At 43.0% G+C, this 16,020-nt stretch overlaps 1 protein-coding gene and 1 long non-coding RNA gene across 7 annotated transcripts in view; one reads left to right on the top strand and one right to left on the bottom strand.

Annotated features, from left to right (window-relative positions):
• LOC125630676 (uncharacterized) overlaps nucleotides 1-16,020 on the bottom strand; it is a 58,433-nt gene that overhangs the window by 7,623 nt on the left and 34,790 nt on the right. For 3 of the 4 annotated variants that reach the window (XR_012666541.1, XR_012666542.1, XR_007354740.2), the window contains exons 2-3: nucleotides 14,191-14,407; nucleotides 4,319-4,790 (exon numbers count right to left, since the gene is read on the bottom strand). This is a non-coding gene — a long non-coding RNA (uncharacterized LOC125630676). Of the gene's footprint in view, nucleotides 1-4,318; nucleotides 4,791-11,972; nucleotides 12,051-14,190; nucleotides 14,408-16,020 lie in introns of those variants that run through there. The other variant, XR_012666543.1, reaches the window with a different exon arrangement.
• The window catches only part of SLC13A1 (solute carrier family 13 member 1), a 67,975-nt gene that overhangs the window by 47,077 nt on the left and 4,878 nt on the right, over nucleotides 1-16,020 (top strand). For all 3 annotated transcript variants that reach the window (XM_075124455.1, XM_048836914.2, XM_075124454.1), the window contains 4 exons: nucleotides 6,760-6,858; nucleotides 6,954-7,055; nucleotides 13,700-13,803; nucleotides 15,682-15,791. In XM_075124455.1, coding sequence (XP_074980556.1) covers nucleotides 6,760-6,858; nucleotides 6,954-7,055; nucleotides 13,700-13,803; nucleotides 15,682-15,791 — 415 coding nt within the window. The remainder of the gene's footprint in view (nucleotides 1-6,759; nucleotides 6,859-6,953; nucleotides 7,056-13,699; nucleotides 13,804-15,681; nucleotides 15,792-16,020) is intronic.

The raw sequence follows: 16,020 nt of genomic DNA, 5'->3' as shown, positions 1-16,020 counted from the left end.
CTTCCTCTGAGCCGATACAATTCAGCAGGGAGCATACAAGCCCACCCGTTCCCTGTGTCCAGTACTGCTTTTGTTAAGGCTGCTTTTATTGTTCTATTCATTCTTTCCTCCATTCCTGAGCTTTCAGGGTGGTATGGTATATGGAATCCTTGCTTTATTTCTAGTGCCTTACATGCCTCTTTCATTACTCGCCCTGTAAAGTGAGTTCCTTGGTCAGATTCTATTGACAATGGCAGACCCCATCTGGGTGTTATTTTTTCTGCTAGGATCTGAGCCACTGTTGTGGCAGTACAGTTCTTAGTGGGGAATGCCTCTACCCATTGGGTAAAAGTGTCAATAATTACCAAGATATAAGTGAACCCCCTGCTTTGTGGCAAGGGTCCAGTAAAATCAATTTGCAGATTCTGCCATGGTCCCTCTGGCCGTGGCTGGTGATTCAGGGGTACTTTTTTCCTTCTCCCCACATTAACTTGTGTGCATCACACATCTTTTGAGAAATTGTTCCAGGGCAGCCCTCATTTGTCTCCACCCCAGATGAGCTGGAGAGTGGATGGCACGGAGCAGCAGAGCCCATATGCACTCTGGGGCTACCATCTTCCCCCTGCCCCCCCCCCCCCTCGGCCCATATCAGAGGTTATTTTTATACACAAAGCCTTGTTCTTCCAATTTACTTTTCTCTTCTGGGCTTACGGTTGCATATAGTTTTTTTTAAATTCACCTCTTCCTCTGGTACTGTAGCTGCACAGACCTTAATAGGACTTGCATGTGCAACTTCTTTAGCACATTTATCTGCCCAGTAATTTCCTTTTTGTTCCTCACTTGAGATTTTATGTGCTTTTATCTTTACTACTGCCAGTTCTGATGGTAGTTTGACAGCTTCTGCTAGTCTTTGAACTGCCTCCATATTATTGATGGGCTTGCAGGTTGTTGTTATAAAACCTCTTCGTGACCACTCATCCATGTAATCATGCACTCCTCCGAATGCATATCTGCTGTCTGTATACACAGTGAGCCTCTTGCCCTCCCCCACTCTCAGAGCTTCAGCGAGAGCTGTCAGCTCTGCCTCTTGTGCTGACTTGGATCTATCCAGCTGTCCTGACGCTGTCACTGTTCCGTCACCAAGCTCCACTGCCCATCCGGTGTGTGGCACTCCATTTTCATACTTTCTTGATCCATCTACATACAAAACTATATCTGGATTCTCTAATGGTCCTTCCTTAACTTTTCCCAAAACTTCCTCTGCCCTATCTATGAGACACTCGTGGAGGGATAGCTCAATGGTTTGAGTATTGGCCTGCTAAACGCAGGGTTGTGAGTTCAGTCCTTGAGGGGGCCATTTAGGGATCTGGGGCAGAAATTGGGGATTTGTCCTGCTTTGAGCAGGGGGTTGGACTAGATGACCTCCTGAGGTCCCTTCCAAGCCAGGTTTCAGAGTAACAGCCGTGTTAGTCTGTATTCGCAAAAAGAAAAGGAGTACTTGTGGCACCTTAGAGACTAACCAATTTATTTGAGCATGAGCTTTCGTGAGCTACAGCTCACTTCATCGGATGCATACCGTGGAAACTGCAGCAGACTTTATATACACACAGAGAATATGAAACAATACCTCCTCCCACCCCACTGTCCTGCTGGTAATAGCTTATCTAAAGTGATCATCAGGTTGGGCCATTTCCAGCACAAATCCAGGTTTTCTCACCCTCCACCCCCCCACACAAATTCACTCTCCTGCTGGTGATAGCCCATCCAAAGTGACAACTCTTTACACAATGTGCATGATAATCAAGTTGGGCCATTTCCTGCACAAATCCAGGTTCTCTCACCCCCTCACCTGCCTCCCAAAAACCACACACACAAACTCACTATCCTGCTGGTAATAGCTCATCCAAACTGACCACTCTCCCTACAATGTGCATGATAATCAAGGTGGGCCATTTCCAGCACAAATCCAGGGTTTAACAAGAACGTCGGGGGGGGGGGGGGTAGGAAAAAACAAATTCTATTTCTACTGGCTGTCTTAGGGTTGCTTTTAATCTTCCCCCTCCCGCCACTTCAATCCATATGGTTCCAAGGTGAAGGGGAGATCTTGGCTGGTTATCAATACCGAGGCTCCTGTGTCTATTAACATACTGCATGGTTGGCCCCCCCACTGGGGTCGCCTTCAGTTCCAGCCCCAGAGGCCACTCATACCTATTTGCTAACCAGGAATTTGAGCAACTCCTGCATATGTTTATCCTTTTCCTGTTCTTGGGTGCTAGTTGTATCAGTTTTATTCTGCTTGTTCAGCCACTGACTTTTCTTACCCGGGGGGGAGGGGTGGAAGCAGCTTTCTTTTAGGTGGCCGCTCCTTTTACAATTACTGCATGTTTTGATTTTTTTATCTTTACGGTCACGTGCCAAATGTCCAGGCTTATTGCAAGTGAAGCAGATGGTGGTTCTGACTGCACGAACTGTTGCAACTTCCTCAGAGGGGATGGTTGTTGCAACCTTTCTTTTTTTCCTGTTATCTACTTCTGTGGCCCATTTCATTACTGCTGAGTATGTCTCTCCCACTGAGATGCCTAATGCCAGGACTGCTTGTTGGTCTGCAGACAGCCCTTCCTTTAGAATTTAGCATCATGGTCTCGGGATGTTATATTCTCAAGACCTGAAAAAGCTCGAAATGCATTTCATTTCTTTTCAGCATAGGACATGGCAGACTCCCCTTTCTGCTGAACCACTGATTGCAGCCCCCCAGTTACTGGCCTGGGCTCCTAGAGCAGCAGATAGTGCATTCCTGAAGTCTGTTACAGTACCTGCCTCTGGGTTTGGAAGTCCCGCTGGTTCTCCAGTCCAATCCCCTCCCGCAGGCTTGGGGCTATGATCTTCAGCCCAGTGCCCCGTCTCCCATTTATCGTCTAAGTTGTCCCACACATCCCTGGGGCATTTGACTTGACCAGGATGTGAACATCCTTCCTATGGAGGCCGTGTATTTCAGTAAGGCCATCCAGCTTGTCCCAGAACTCAGTGTTTTTGTTATCGCTTTTGAGTTTGGGTAAATCAGACAACAGTGCCTGTTTTTCCTGGGGGGGGTGGGGTGAAGGGATGGTAGATTTCAGTGGTTTCTGTCCTGAGTCCCCTTACTTGTTCACCCTCCACCTTAACATTTCTGAACCTTCTTAGCTGTGTTTTGATTCGAGCCATACACTGTACTTGCTGGGGCAATTAATCCTTGTGGTGCCCCTTCATTAGCTCTCTGGGGGCTTAAATTTGGCCTTTCACATGAAATAATGTATGGAGGGGGGTTCTGTTCCTCCCCTTTGTCTTGTGCTGCTGAGTTTTCCCACAGATAGTTAATCAGTGGCGCCGTTGTTGGGGTTGGCTGACAAATGCCGGGAGTGGGCTCTCCCCCTTCTGCTCTGGGCGTGTGTCCCAGGCATGGTGAATGTAGTTCTTTTGTTCTGGGATCTTTCCAATTTCCTGCCAATTACATGGTTTAAAGCACAAACTCTTATCCTTCACAACCTGATTCTCAGATTTTAAAGTTGCAATTTCTCTTTCTTTTAGGTTGAGTATATCCAATATCACTATTACTGCCTTGTCTGTTTTGTTACTTTTCTGATTATTCCACCAAGTAACCAGATCTGCCTTTGGTCCGGCAGTGGAATAGTTTGTTTTTTTAGCTGCTGTTTGTCGGGTTTTGACATGTTTACACTCCAAATATTCTCAAGGGCTGATTATCGCCTCTCCTTTTGATGCCATGGGCTTTTACTCACCCTGGCTGCTGACCTTGTTTGGAATGTACATCTTCCCTCTTATTTCTGTGGTCTCAATCTCCACAAATGTCAGCCTTAATGGGGATTTACGTTTCCCCTTTTGAATACTGTGGTCTAAATCTCCACACTGACAGCTTTGATGGGGATGTACCTTGCCGGCCTCATTGGAGACTTGTGCTATTCGAAGGCATGTACATCACATGCCGAGGGTTGGGGGAGGCACTCCCCTAGGGGCTTGCAATGTTATGTGCAATGAGGAAATGGGACCACCAGTTTGTACTGCCTACCGCTCGCGTACCCAGCCAGTCCTGGGCTTAACTCATAGCCAATCGCTTGCTGGTGGTTTGTCCAAGTCCTCTGTAACACACCCCTTAATTTAAACAGTACATAACCCTCTTGCACATGTCTCCCCTCCCAACTGGTACCTTTATTAATCCCTCTGTTTATACTACCCGTGTCTAGGTTCCTTTGCACTTAAATTTAAAAAGTGAGAACAAGATGTGTCTGAAAGGGGATAAGAGACTTCTATCCCTGGCCTAATGAAGTGGTAAATTAAACATACTCACCTCGTTTGGGATTTCAGTCTCAGTTCCTCAATCAGTTCACAAGCTTGCATCCCGGATGAGCCCCCATCTGAAGGAACAGAATATGGACACCGTGTAGAATCAAGTATGTGGGTTTATTATGCACAGTGCTGGCGGAGTGTCACCTTGCTTATTAGGCTCAGAGACACTGCCAAACAATTGATTACAATACATTCTATGGATTTTCCATGGGCGGAGGGAAATGACAGGGTAGGCAGTCCCAGACCCCTGGATAGGTCCAACAGCAAGACAAGATAAGCACAGTAGCCAATAGTCAAAGATTACATAATGTTTTCGCCCATGGTTTCAGGTTAACACATGACACTTAATTAGTACAGAGGTGTTTTCCTTTAAACAATATATAGAGTGTGTTAGTATAAAATATATATGTTGAATTCTGATTTGGGATCCATAGGAATGAAGTAGCTCCCCTGATTGTCCGACAGGTACACACCTAGGAGTTAAAGCAAAAGGACAAATGAAAAGTATATAGCAATAAAGATTGTCTTTTAGTTGTTCATTTGTGTTTCTAAGGCAGGCACTGGCAATGGCTTGGAGGAGAGGTGCACATCTGTGAGAGGGAGGATATCATATCTCATACTGACATGTCTGAACCTCTTCCATAAACTCAAGGCTGGTGTGTAGGAAGGCACCACTTCTACAGAAGAAACAGGGCCCCTTTCTTTCCTTTGGTCTGTTTGCAACTTTGAGATAAAGCCCCCAATTATAATTTCCACCTGGCTTCTTGCTGACCAAGCTTATCTTAGCAAAAAGCAAGGTTGTCCTTTGTTTGTTCTGCTTCTTAGCTAATATTGTTCACTATTTGCTAGGCCTCCGTCTTCTTGACCAAGCTCTGGATTTGGGGCCTGTAAAAAGAGCTGACACAGTCTATATAGCAGGTTGTAACATAAACAGCATATGGATTTTATCCCTTCACAGAGAATCCCATCTCTGTGGTTTCCATTGCAACTGCTACATCAACAGCCTTTCTGAATGTAACCTCTGTTACAGCCAGTAACTTCATTCTAATGTGGTCATTGTGTAATCCAGAGACTAACTGGTCATGCAGGGCATCACTTAATGTTTCTCCAAACTGACAATGCTCTGACAACTTCCTGAGAGCGGCAACAAACTGTGCTACTGACTGTCCACTTCCCTGATGTCACTGATGAAACTACTATCATTCAGCTATCATCAATGGGATAGAAGAAAAATATTCCTGCATTGCTGCAGTAATTGCAGCATACGTGGCAGTTCTGGGCATAGTTGGAGACACAGCAGTCCATATGGCATCACTGTCAGTAAGGCTGAAATTCTTTGTCCATCTGGAATGGTGTTGCAGGTTACAAATTGCTCAGAATGTTTGAGGTACATCACCCATTATTCACCAATATTGCCCATAAAAGCTGCCTTTTTACTGCTCTCCTGTAGAACTTCGCACCTCCTGGACTTCTCTTCCACGAGGAAATTCTTTCTTTACCTTTTCCCCCCGCCCCCAATCGTACACTATCTTCTCTGGATCACCCTCTGCTGGCTGTGTTCTTATACTGCAAAATTCAAAATTCTTCCTTTGGCTGCATTTGGGCTCCCTCTGCTGATTATAGACGCTGTAGTGCAGGCTAAAGGCTGTTTGCCTGCCTGCTTGCACCTGGTCAACAAAGATGGCTGCTTGCTTCTACTTCACTGTCTTGTTTGAACAGCTCCTTTGTTCTGCTTCTAATTGCCTACTTCCCCCTCTGTAGCTAACTAGTTCCCAGGAACAAAAGTCTGTTACCCTGTGCCTCTAGGTGAACTTTGTTCCCCTTTCACAGTATTATCTGCTCACTCTTTCTCTTTGTTGTTCAGGTAATGGGAGCACTGGACGCTCATGGGATATAAATCCTGTGTGGCCAATGTTATATTTCTGGACCCAGCAGAGAAGGAGAGAGTCACAGACACAGAGGGAACTGATAGAAAGACAGCTGTTTGCTGTGCTCGCAAAACTGAAACTAACACAAAAGTGAGGTTTTCCACTGCAGAGAGCAGAGTGCTCAAACATTTAAAGGGACAGTACATTACAGGAATAGTTCCCAGGGCTCTTCATTTCCCAGTCCAGTGCCTTAGCCACTAGACCACGATGCATCCTTATAGAACCTAGTGATGTAGGTTGCCTCCTCTCCCTTAATGACAAGCCTGAGTGTTGGGGTATATTTTGCTGCTGCTTCTGCCAAGCTCCCATGCATTTGTGTAGACTCCAATCTGCTCAGGTTACTCCAAATCAGTATTGTAAAGTTCAGACTATGCACAATGAAATAGGAGATAATGAGCACTGGCTGGTAGAACTGAAATCTTAGCCTAGTAAATTGGTACAATTAGCTGGAAAGGTTGGGATCTGTGACTATCCTGTAAGAATAACACTCCATTATTGTTGACTTACATTCCAGTTTCAAAGAAATGTTCCGATGTGGCAAGGAAAAAACAGCCAGAGAACAGGCCTCAGCACAGGTGATTAAAGAGGAGTATACAAAGCTTGGGCCAATAAGGTAACAGAGACGGCAAAACACCAGGCCATTTCAAAACAAGCACAGATTTAAATTTAAGGAAATCCAGACACTAACAAATTGTGCTTTTGCTGCAGCTACCCAGAAATCACTACCCTTGTCCTGTTCATTTTAATGGCCCTCTTGTGGTTTACCAGAGAACCTGGATTCATCCCTGGATGGTTTTCTCTTTTTCCTCGGTAAGTAAAACAGCTGAAATACCAACAATGACTGTACTGTATTTAATTAAGAGTATGTCTTCACCACCCGCCGGATCGGTGGGCAGCGATCGATCCAGCGGGGATCGATTTATCGCGTCTAGTCTAGATGCGATAAATCGACCCCCCGAGCGCTCTCCCGTCAACTCCTGTACTCCAGCGCAGGCGGAGTCGACGGGGGAGTAACAGCAGTCGACTCACGGCGGCGAAGACACCACGGTAAGTCAATCTAAGTACGTCGACATCAGCTACGTTATTCATGTAGCTGAAGTTGCGTAACTCAGATCAATCCCCCTCCCCCCGCAATGTAGACCAGGGCTAAGTGTTTGCATTTTCTTCCAGATTTAAAGTGAACTTTAGTAGTTGGAAGAGCCGTAGACTGACAGCAGTGGAAATCTGTGTTTATCTACAAAATGGGTACAGCACAGGCACCAATATTATTTCTTTATACCGTATTGAAAATGTAAAAAGAAAAGGAGTACTTGTGGCACCTTAGAGACTAACCAATTTATTTGAGCATGAGCTTTCGTGAGCTACAGCTCACTTCATCGGATGACAACTAGTACTAAAATGGACTAATTTTACAGAACAAATTCAAGGACATGGTGGACATTTGAGGCGCTTCAGTCTACTTTCAGATATGCCCAGTGAGTGAGACTGACTAAGGGGATGGGGATTTTGTAGTTATCTGAGAAATGAGATTAGTTATGAGTGGACACATCTTGGTGGTTCTTTTGAGTATGTAAAAATGTGCTTTGTTTACATTAACTCGCTGCTTATCAGCAATGCAGAGAAATGGAATTTTAGGGTGGATTCGAATGCAGAGAGGGGTTGTGATTTGGTGAATAACCAATGAGATGACCAAACCCAAACAAGTACAGCAAGCTTCTCCAGACTCTTCCCACCTTCCAGCTGAACCTGGAGGAAATACCTCCAGGAGGAAAAGGTATTTCAGTTTCCATGTTCTTTCAGTCCTTAGCCTCTCTGCTGAAACTCCAAACAGTGGTGTCAGATGTGATGTAGACAACCACCTACTAGGAATTCAATTGAAAGCACCACCTTGTTTCAGTCAAAACAGAAAACAAACCTCTTGAACCATCATGACCAGTGTGTTACTTAAATGGAATAACCACATGTACATAACCTGTGCCCCTTTCTCACCTTCCCCTTCCTTTTTGCCTGCATGCAGTGTTATTTTAGTCATGTCAATCCCAGGATATTAGAGAGTCAAGGTGGGTAAGGTAATATCTGTTACTGGACCAACTTCTGTTGATGAGAGAGAAACTTTCAAGCTTACACAGTGTTCTTCTTCAGATCTGGGAAACTAACTCAGGGCAGGTCTACACGGTGCAGCTGTACCACTGTAGCACTTAAGTGAAGTCTCTCCTGTTGGCATAATTAATCCACCTCCCTAAGAGGCAGCAGCTATGTCGATAGTAGAAGCTCTCCTTTCGTCACAGCACTGTCTACGCAGAGGGGTAGGCGGTTAGGTCAGTATAATTACATCACTCAGGGGTATAGCTTTTTCACGCTCTAAGCGACATAATTATACCCATATAAGTCTGTAATGTAGACCTGGCCACAGAATGTCACAGCTGAAAAAAAGGTGGAACAAATTGTTTACCACCTGTAGTTAGCACATATTTCAAGGGACCATTCATGGTGAAGTGGCCCATTAACACCTCTCCAGTTGGGGAGGGGGCTGTTTATGGCTTATTACAACAATCTATAATCCACTAACAACTCCCCTGAGCTGCTTTACCTTCCCCCCTCCCCATTTCTTTTCTCCCTCTGACTGGAGGGGTGTTAATGGGCCACTTTAACCACCTTGTTTTTCTTTTTGCTGGTTATGTCTTCCATTTGGATTCGAAGGTGTTGGGGGCAAGGATCTGTCCTTTTGAAGTTTTTCTGTGAAGCAACTAGCACACTTGTGTGTGTCATAAAATAATAAATATCAATAACTTCATGCAGACCATAATGCAGCCACCAAATAGTGCATCTTTTGGTTATTTCTGGGCTTGGAAGGAATCCATCTGGCAATCTACATTAAAATGTCCTATAACACTTTACCTGATGCCCTCCATCCACTCCTCCCTGTCCTACCTCACTCTTACATCGACTCCATAGTTTCCACACACAACTCTATCTTTTCATCCATTCTCAGGTATTGTTGCACTTCTCTCAAACAGCCGTATTTATCCCACACATGCCCAGGCTTGGCTCACTCCTTGCATCTTCTTTGTCTGCTGCTGCTTGTGTGCCCTGAATGACTCTTGAGAAAATCCAGAAACTAGTTCTGCATGATTCCTCCACACAAGTGCATTCTCTGCTTTCAACGCCCTCCTCAACCTGCAATATCTGACTCACTTCTTCTTCCAAAAAAAAATCAATGTGAGCTGGTGTAAAACAATCCCCCTCTCTCTGCCCCATTTCCCACAGCCTGCCATTTTCTCCTCCTTTAGCATGATCTCTGGTTCTAAAGTGTCCAACCTCCTCTCATTTGCATGTCCTTCAATCCAGTTCTGTCTCCTGATCTTCTCAACTCCTCCCTTTTCATCACCCTTCATCTCATTCTCTCAAAAAGCCTGTATTAACCCCACTTGCTTATCCAGGTATCACCCCATCTTCCTCTTCTTCTTTTTTTAAATTTCTTGGGCACTTCATCAATAACTCAACTCCATTCTTACCCTTCTTGGTCTGTCAGCTGCCTTTGACATTTTGATCACTTCACTATACTGAAAACTCTCCTCCCCAAGCTCACTATTTTCTCATCTCTTCTGGTTCTATTCCTACCTCCCTAACCAATTCTTCTGCATATCCTCTTGTAGCTCCTCCTCCTCTTCGACTCTCCAGATGTCTGTTGTTGTTCCCCCTGGAGCCTGTCCTTGGCCCCACTCTTCTCTCTCTCTCTATATCCTCTCCTTGGGCAAACCTCACTCTGCTAGATTTAAATACTATCTATAATGACGCCCAGATCTATATCTCTATCTCAGCTGGGATAGTAAGTTCTCTCATTACTGTCTATAAATACACACACACACTCAGTCGCTTGCTTTCCCAAAACATACACCGGGAGGGTATCATAAGGAATAATTAGTTAATGGTTGTAACTCTTTGAAAAAGTGAAGTGTTAAGTAGAGTTATTTTGTGACACCCAAAGAAAGATCATCAGTTTATCCTGATCGGTATAAAGCATCTTGGAGTTTTAAAATTGTTTTTTTATCTTTTAAACAGATTTCTTCAAACAGTAGCAAAAATGCAAAAAAAACCAAAAAACTATCCCCACAGCAATGATAGAAGAGCTTCTGATCTTGCTCTTGCTCTTGAAGCAACATCTTTTTAAAGAAGATTTTAAAGTGCTGAGCTAATCAAGCACTCAGCCAATCAAGCAATCAAGCTGCCTTGACCATGCCTACCTGCTTTAAAATAGCATGTAATGTTCATATAGCACCACTGAATGACCTATGCCTGATACTAAAAAAGCAATTGTAAACAGCTTGTTAAAGGTGCACACACTGATATGTTCCTATATTATCTTCTCTGTTTATTGTTTATCAAACTATCTTGATCTTAAAAAGAGATAAGTGGAGTGTAACTATACTATTCACTATTTACAGGTACTGCACAAGTGTGTTACTTGCGGCTGTCCTTTAATGTTTTCATTTGGAATAGAATGCAAACATGTATCATTTCACATTAGGCTAAATCATGATCTCTGTGTGTATATAATATCTGCTGCAGTTTCCACGGTGTGCATCCGATGAAGTGAGCTGTAGCTCACGAAAGCTCATGCTCAAATAAATTGGTTAGTCTCTAAGGTGCCACAAGTACTCCTTTTCTTTTTGCGAATACAGACTAACACGGCTGTTACTCTGAAACCTGTCATTGTATTGTATGATAGCTGAACTAACCTGCTGAAATACAAAGCCTGTACTTCTTTACAATGAAAGCATAAGAAATAACATGTCTTGCTATTCAGTATTCTTCTTGTTATAATTAATTAATTGTGTAATAATTTCCATAAAAATGAGCAGTTATATTCTTATTCTTACAGTCCTCCTTAGATTTATCATAAATATAGTTTTGTCCAAGTTTTGTACATTGCAGTTTCAGAAGGGAGTTGAGAATTTGTTCAGGGGGTTGAATTACTTTCTTTTTAATATAATAATGTACTGTGGAGTGTGTGCAAGGATGACATATATTGATTATATTTTATTATTCAGTTCTAATATTAGGCCATCTACATGCATTTCTGGAAGGTGTTCAGAGACCACAGTGATGAATGTGGGACAAGAACCTGAATAGAATCATTCACATTAGGTTGCCACTGGGCCTATTTCCCAGAATTGCTTCAGATCAGCCCATTGTGAGATTTCCTTACAGGACAGTACTGAGCTGATATATGGGGCAATTATTTTTATAGGACCTCATGCTGATACATATTTTGTATCCAGGTATCACAAGTCAGGCAAATAGGTGCTTAAAAATCCTATATTTCAATACACAGTGATCTTTGGAAAACTACAATTAGAGAGACACCCATGCCCATCAGGCCAAACAGCAGTGACAGCTGCCATTTTTTAATTCCAGTTCAGGTATTGTTCTCCTTTTAAATCCATTTCTGTGTATGCAATATTGTCCCAAGAGCAGATTTTCCAGGAATAATGCAATTGCATCAGAAAATCTAATTCTGTAACCTCACTATTGTTCACAGATGTGTCTGCTGCCTGGACATGGTAGTTGCAGGCATTATATCATTACAAGCCGAATCCTACATTCCAGTACAACTCCCAGTGAGTTCATACCAGAGTGCAGAATAGGATCCTCCTATAAATTTCTGCTTGGAATACCAGGGAGTATGTGGCTGTGTCAGGGGTGAAAGTAACTTAAAGGACTTACCGGTACTCCAGAGTCCTGAGCAGGGGTGTGTGGCCTCGACCGGAAGAGGTGTGGTCTCAACAGGAGGAAGCGGGACTGGGCCCTTTAAATCAAGATTTAAAGGCCCCAGGGCTCCGGCTGCGGCTGGGAGCCCTGGGGCCTTTAAATCACCCCCAGAGCTATCAGCTGCAGAGTCGGCTGGGAACCCCGGGGCTCAGGGGTGATTTAAAGGGCCCCGGGCTCCGGCCGCCGCTACTGCAGCAGAGCTCCGGGCCCTTTAAATCACTGCCGGAGCCCTGCCGCCGCTACCCCAGGGGCTCAGGCGGCAGTTTAAAGGGGCTGGGGAAGCTGGTCCGGTCCGGCTTACTTTCTCCTCTGGGCTGTGCTAGGAACTGATGAAGCTACTGGGAAAGCTGAGCAATATTGTCACATGAGTATTGTACATGCGGCCATAAGGATATTGCAGTAGCAGGGGCATTAATGTGTCCTACATATTTCTAAAAATAATAGCTTGCAAAAACAAATCTTTTCCGCGGTAGCAGACAACAGAACAAAAATATGTTTAAAGCACACTCCCAGCATTTATGGACCATTCCTTTTTTTACATCCTTAAGAAGCTAGCTAGCAGCATTCCTTTCACATGAGAGTTCGTGGGACAAAATTAGTTTTAGAAGAGCTATGAGGTGGTTTCAGTGCAATATTCATATTAAAATGTCTTTGAGTTTCACTCAGCACTGTTAATAAATCTAGGATTCCCTAGGTTGCCCTGTTGGATTATACAATGTTATAAAGTGTAAGAAAGTGTGATGTTTTATTCCAAGGAAATAGCTAACATAATATAAAACCTAAGGGCCAAATTATTTCTGGAACATACTAAATCAGGATAGGACCAGAAATATGTGGAAATGTGGCATGATGCTGCAAGGAAAAATACTCTGTATCAATCCAAAAATAAGGAGATCCCAGGGGCCCTTCACAAAAAAAAAAAAAAAAAAAAAAAAAACACTAACAAGACATTGGCTCGGATCCTTCTCGCTCAAGCAAAATTCTCATTCTACCTAATGGGAGTTTTGGCTGAGTAAGAAGTGCAGAATTGTACACAATCGACTAGATCTTTGCCTGTGCCTGAGAAGCACACAGCATAAATTGGGTGAGTATTTGTGTGTTAAGGTGGTATAAAGTTCACCTTTTATTCCTCTGATCCTGAGCCTGCTCTGTGCTGAGCTGATCCCCTGTAGTAAACAGAGCAGTGTAAGGGCTACTCTGATTTGCACCACTTGTAGACAGTTCCAAGGAGCTGAAAATGCACCAAGAGATAAGTGCGGCATAGGGGCACCCCACACTCTATGGTTATGCCTCCTACGGTGGCAGCAGAGAGAGGTTGCCATAAAAGGCTCCATGTCATCTCTAGATCATGAGAGGATCCCCCTTTGGGCAGGAATGATCTTCCTGGGATGAGTTACATTGGCTCTATTGCTAGATTCTACCACTGGGAGAAGTGCAAAGCAACTATATTACACCCAAGAATCTGGCCATTTTTTGTGTGGAAATGGGAATCTTTAAGTACCATATAACTACAGATTTGTAAACTTGATAGAATGCGACAAATTACTGTACAGTCACATGCAGACTAAAAGGTTTAGTATTTATAATATTGTTATATAATATTTCTACAGAATATTTATTTTTCCTGGAGCTGTATATCCTTTATTCTTTCTTTACTAAATATGCATTTAATCTCTCCTTAGATACCCAGGTTTTGCTACAGATTCAACAGCTGCCTTAATAATTGGCCTCCTCTTCTTCATTATTCCAGCAAAAACTTTGTCTAAGACTTCAAATGGAGAAAACAGTTGGGTATATTTTTATTGGAGCTTTGCTAGAGCAAGGACTGTAGGTGACCCTATGTGAATATAATTCAGTGTTTGGTCTAGGAAATCTATCAGGTATTTAAGCCCAACAGGTACAGATTTTGTTAAATAAAAAGAAAAGTGTATAGAGGGTGGGAGTTGTTAGAAAAACTTGATAGAAATAGAAAAATGTTCATGATATCAATTCAAATAGTTTTTGTTCCCATTTAAACTTCCCCCTGCAGTGCTAGAAACCATAACACAAGAGCACTGAGTTAACTCCTGAGATCTAGGGCTTGTCTTCACTACTGGGGTAATTCAGCCTAAATTACGCTACTCCATCTATGTGAATAACGTATCTGGAGTCGACGTAGTGTAGGTTGACTTACCTCGGAGTCTTCACTGCACTGCATCAATGGGAGACCCTCTCTGGTCGACTTCCCTTATTCTTCTCGAGGAGCTGGAGTACCAGAGTTGACCGGAGAGCGCTCTGCCGTTGATTTAGCATGTCTTCACTAGACCTGCTAAATTGACACCCATTGCATCGATTGCAGCAGTGTCAATCTCCCTGGTAATGATGACAAACCTTCAGAAAGCAAAATTGACCTATGAAGAGAAAGTGATACTGAGCTTCATTTCAGTGTCCAAAGCGAGTGAAAACCAAATAGAACAAATTAAAAATAGCTGGATAAGTGGCGAGAAGTACATTTGATTGTTAAAATTCTTTGGGCCAGATTTTGTTCAGTTTCACTCATGTAAATCCAGATTAACTCCATGTAACACTGAATGTTACTTTACATATTATTGTTGCTATGGTACATAAACTAGCTACATGTGTTCATAAAAAGGGTTCACTGATATGTGCATATATGGGCCGGATTCTCATTTACAATAAGGTGGCTTTACATAGCTTTGGCAGTGGAAAGAGGTTTTTAAAAGGGCATATTGGAAAGGGGCCTTGAAATTTACACTTGCTTTAAGGCTCACTTACACTGGTAGAGTTGTGTAAAGTCTCTGTAGCATAAATGAGAATCAGAATTGTATATATATACTTTTTCCTAGGTAAAAAGTGGGGGATTTTTTTGTGGGGGTGTTATTGGTTTGCGGGGGGGGGGGTTTCTTTTCTCACTAGGGGACTAATTCTGCCACCATCACAATGAGTAGTACCTTAGCAGGAAATTAATTCCTTGCCAAGGAAATCAAGTGGTAATACTTGCAGAGTAAGAACAGACTCAGTGTAAGGGCAGCAGAAGTTCACTCTAAATAGGATCACTCTTAGTGATCCAAAGCCCATTGAATTCAGTGGAAAGCTTTCCATTGACTTCAGTGGGCTTTGGATCAGACAATAAAGTTTGTTTTTTAACAAAATATTTTCAGCTCTTATTTAGATTAACCTTAGGAAAATATAAAATGGTGAATGAGTCTATTTTCATTCCCTTCTTCTGTTTTAGAAAGTAATTTACCTAGATTAGAATATGACCTGAGTTTAAATTCTGTATGTACTCAAAACTCCTACTGATATCAGTAGATTTTTTAGATGAACAAGGAATACAAGATCAGACCTTAAATGTGTCTCAATGAAGCCCAGAATTTACACTGCAATCTGTTTAAATAGAGTAGCCATCTTGCTGCATTAGTCTCATCAATAGCTATCTTTCATAAGGGGGCAGCCTCTCAGCTGGTGTAAAGTATCATGGCTCCACTGAAGTCAATGGCGTAATGACAATTCACAGCTGCAAAGGGTCTGCCCCAGAAAGTTCACGATGATCAGAAGAAAAGCCTTCCTAATTTGATGATAAAGATTAGGCTTTAAATATTTCACTTGTGTATCTGGAGAAAAGCTGTATCAAGAGGTCTTTTAAAAACTTTTTTTCCCCTAGCTGTTTTTGATTACACTCCGCTGATTACTTGGAAGGAATTTCAGTCATGCATGCCCTGGGAGATAATGATTCTTGTTGGTGGAGGTTTTGCACTGGCAGAGGGCTGTGAGGTAATGCAATTTCTACAAGATTCTGAACAATTAACATGACCTGTGCCAAGACAAACACAGACTAATGGCATATTCAAGTTTCAGAGTGATAGCTGTGTTAGTCTGTATCAGCAAAAACAATGAGAAGTCCTTGTGGCACCTTAGAGACTAACAAATTTATTTGGGCATAAGCTTTCATGGGCTAACACCCACCTCATCAGATGCATGGAGTGGAAAACACAGTAGGGAG

The sequence above is a fragment of the Caretta caretta genome, chromosome 1 (genome assembly GCF_965140235.1).
Source record: "Caretta caretta isolate rCarCar2 chromosome 1, rCarCar1.hap1, whole genome shotgun sequence".
NCBI lineage: Eukaryota > Metazoa > Chordata > Testudines > Cheloniidae > Caretta > Caretta caretta.
Note: the sequence above shows the minus strand (reverse complement) of the source record. Positions and strands in the feature narration are given on the sequence as shown.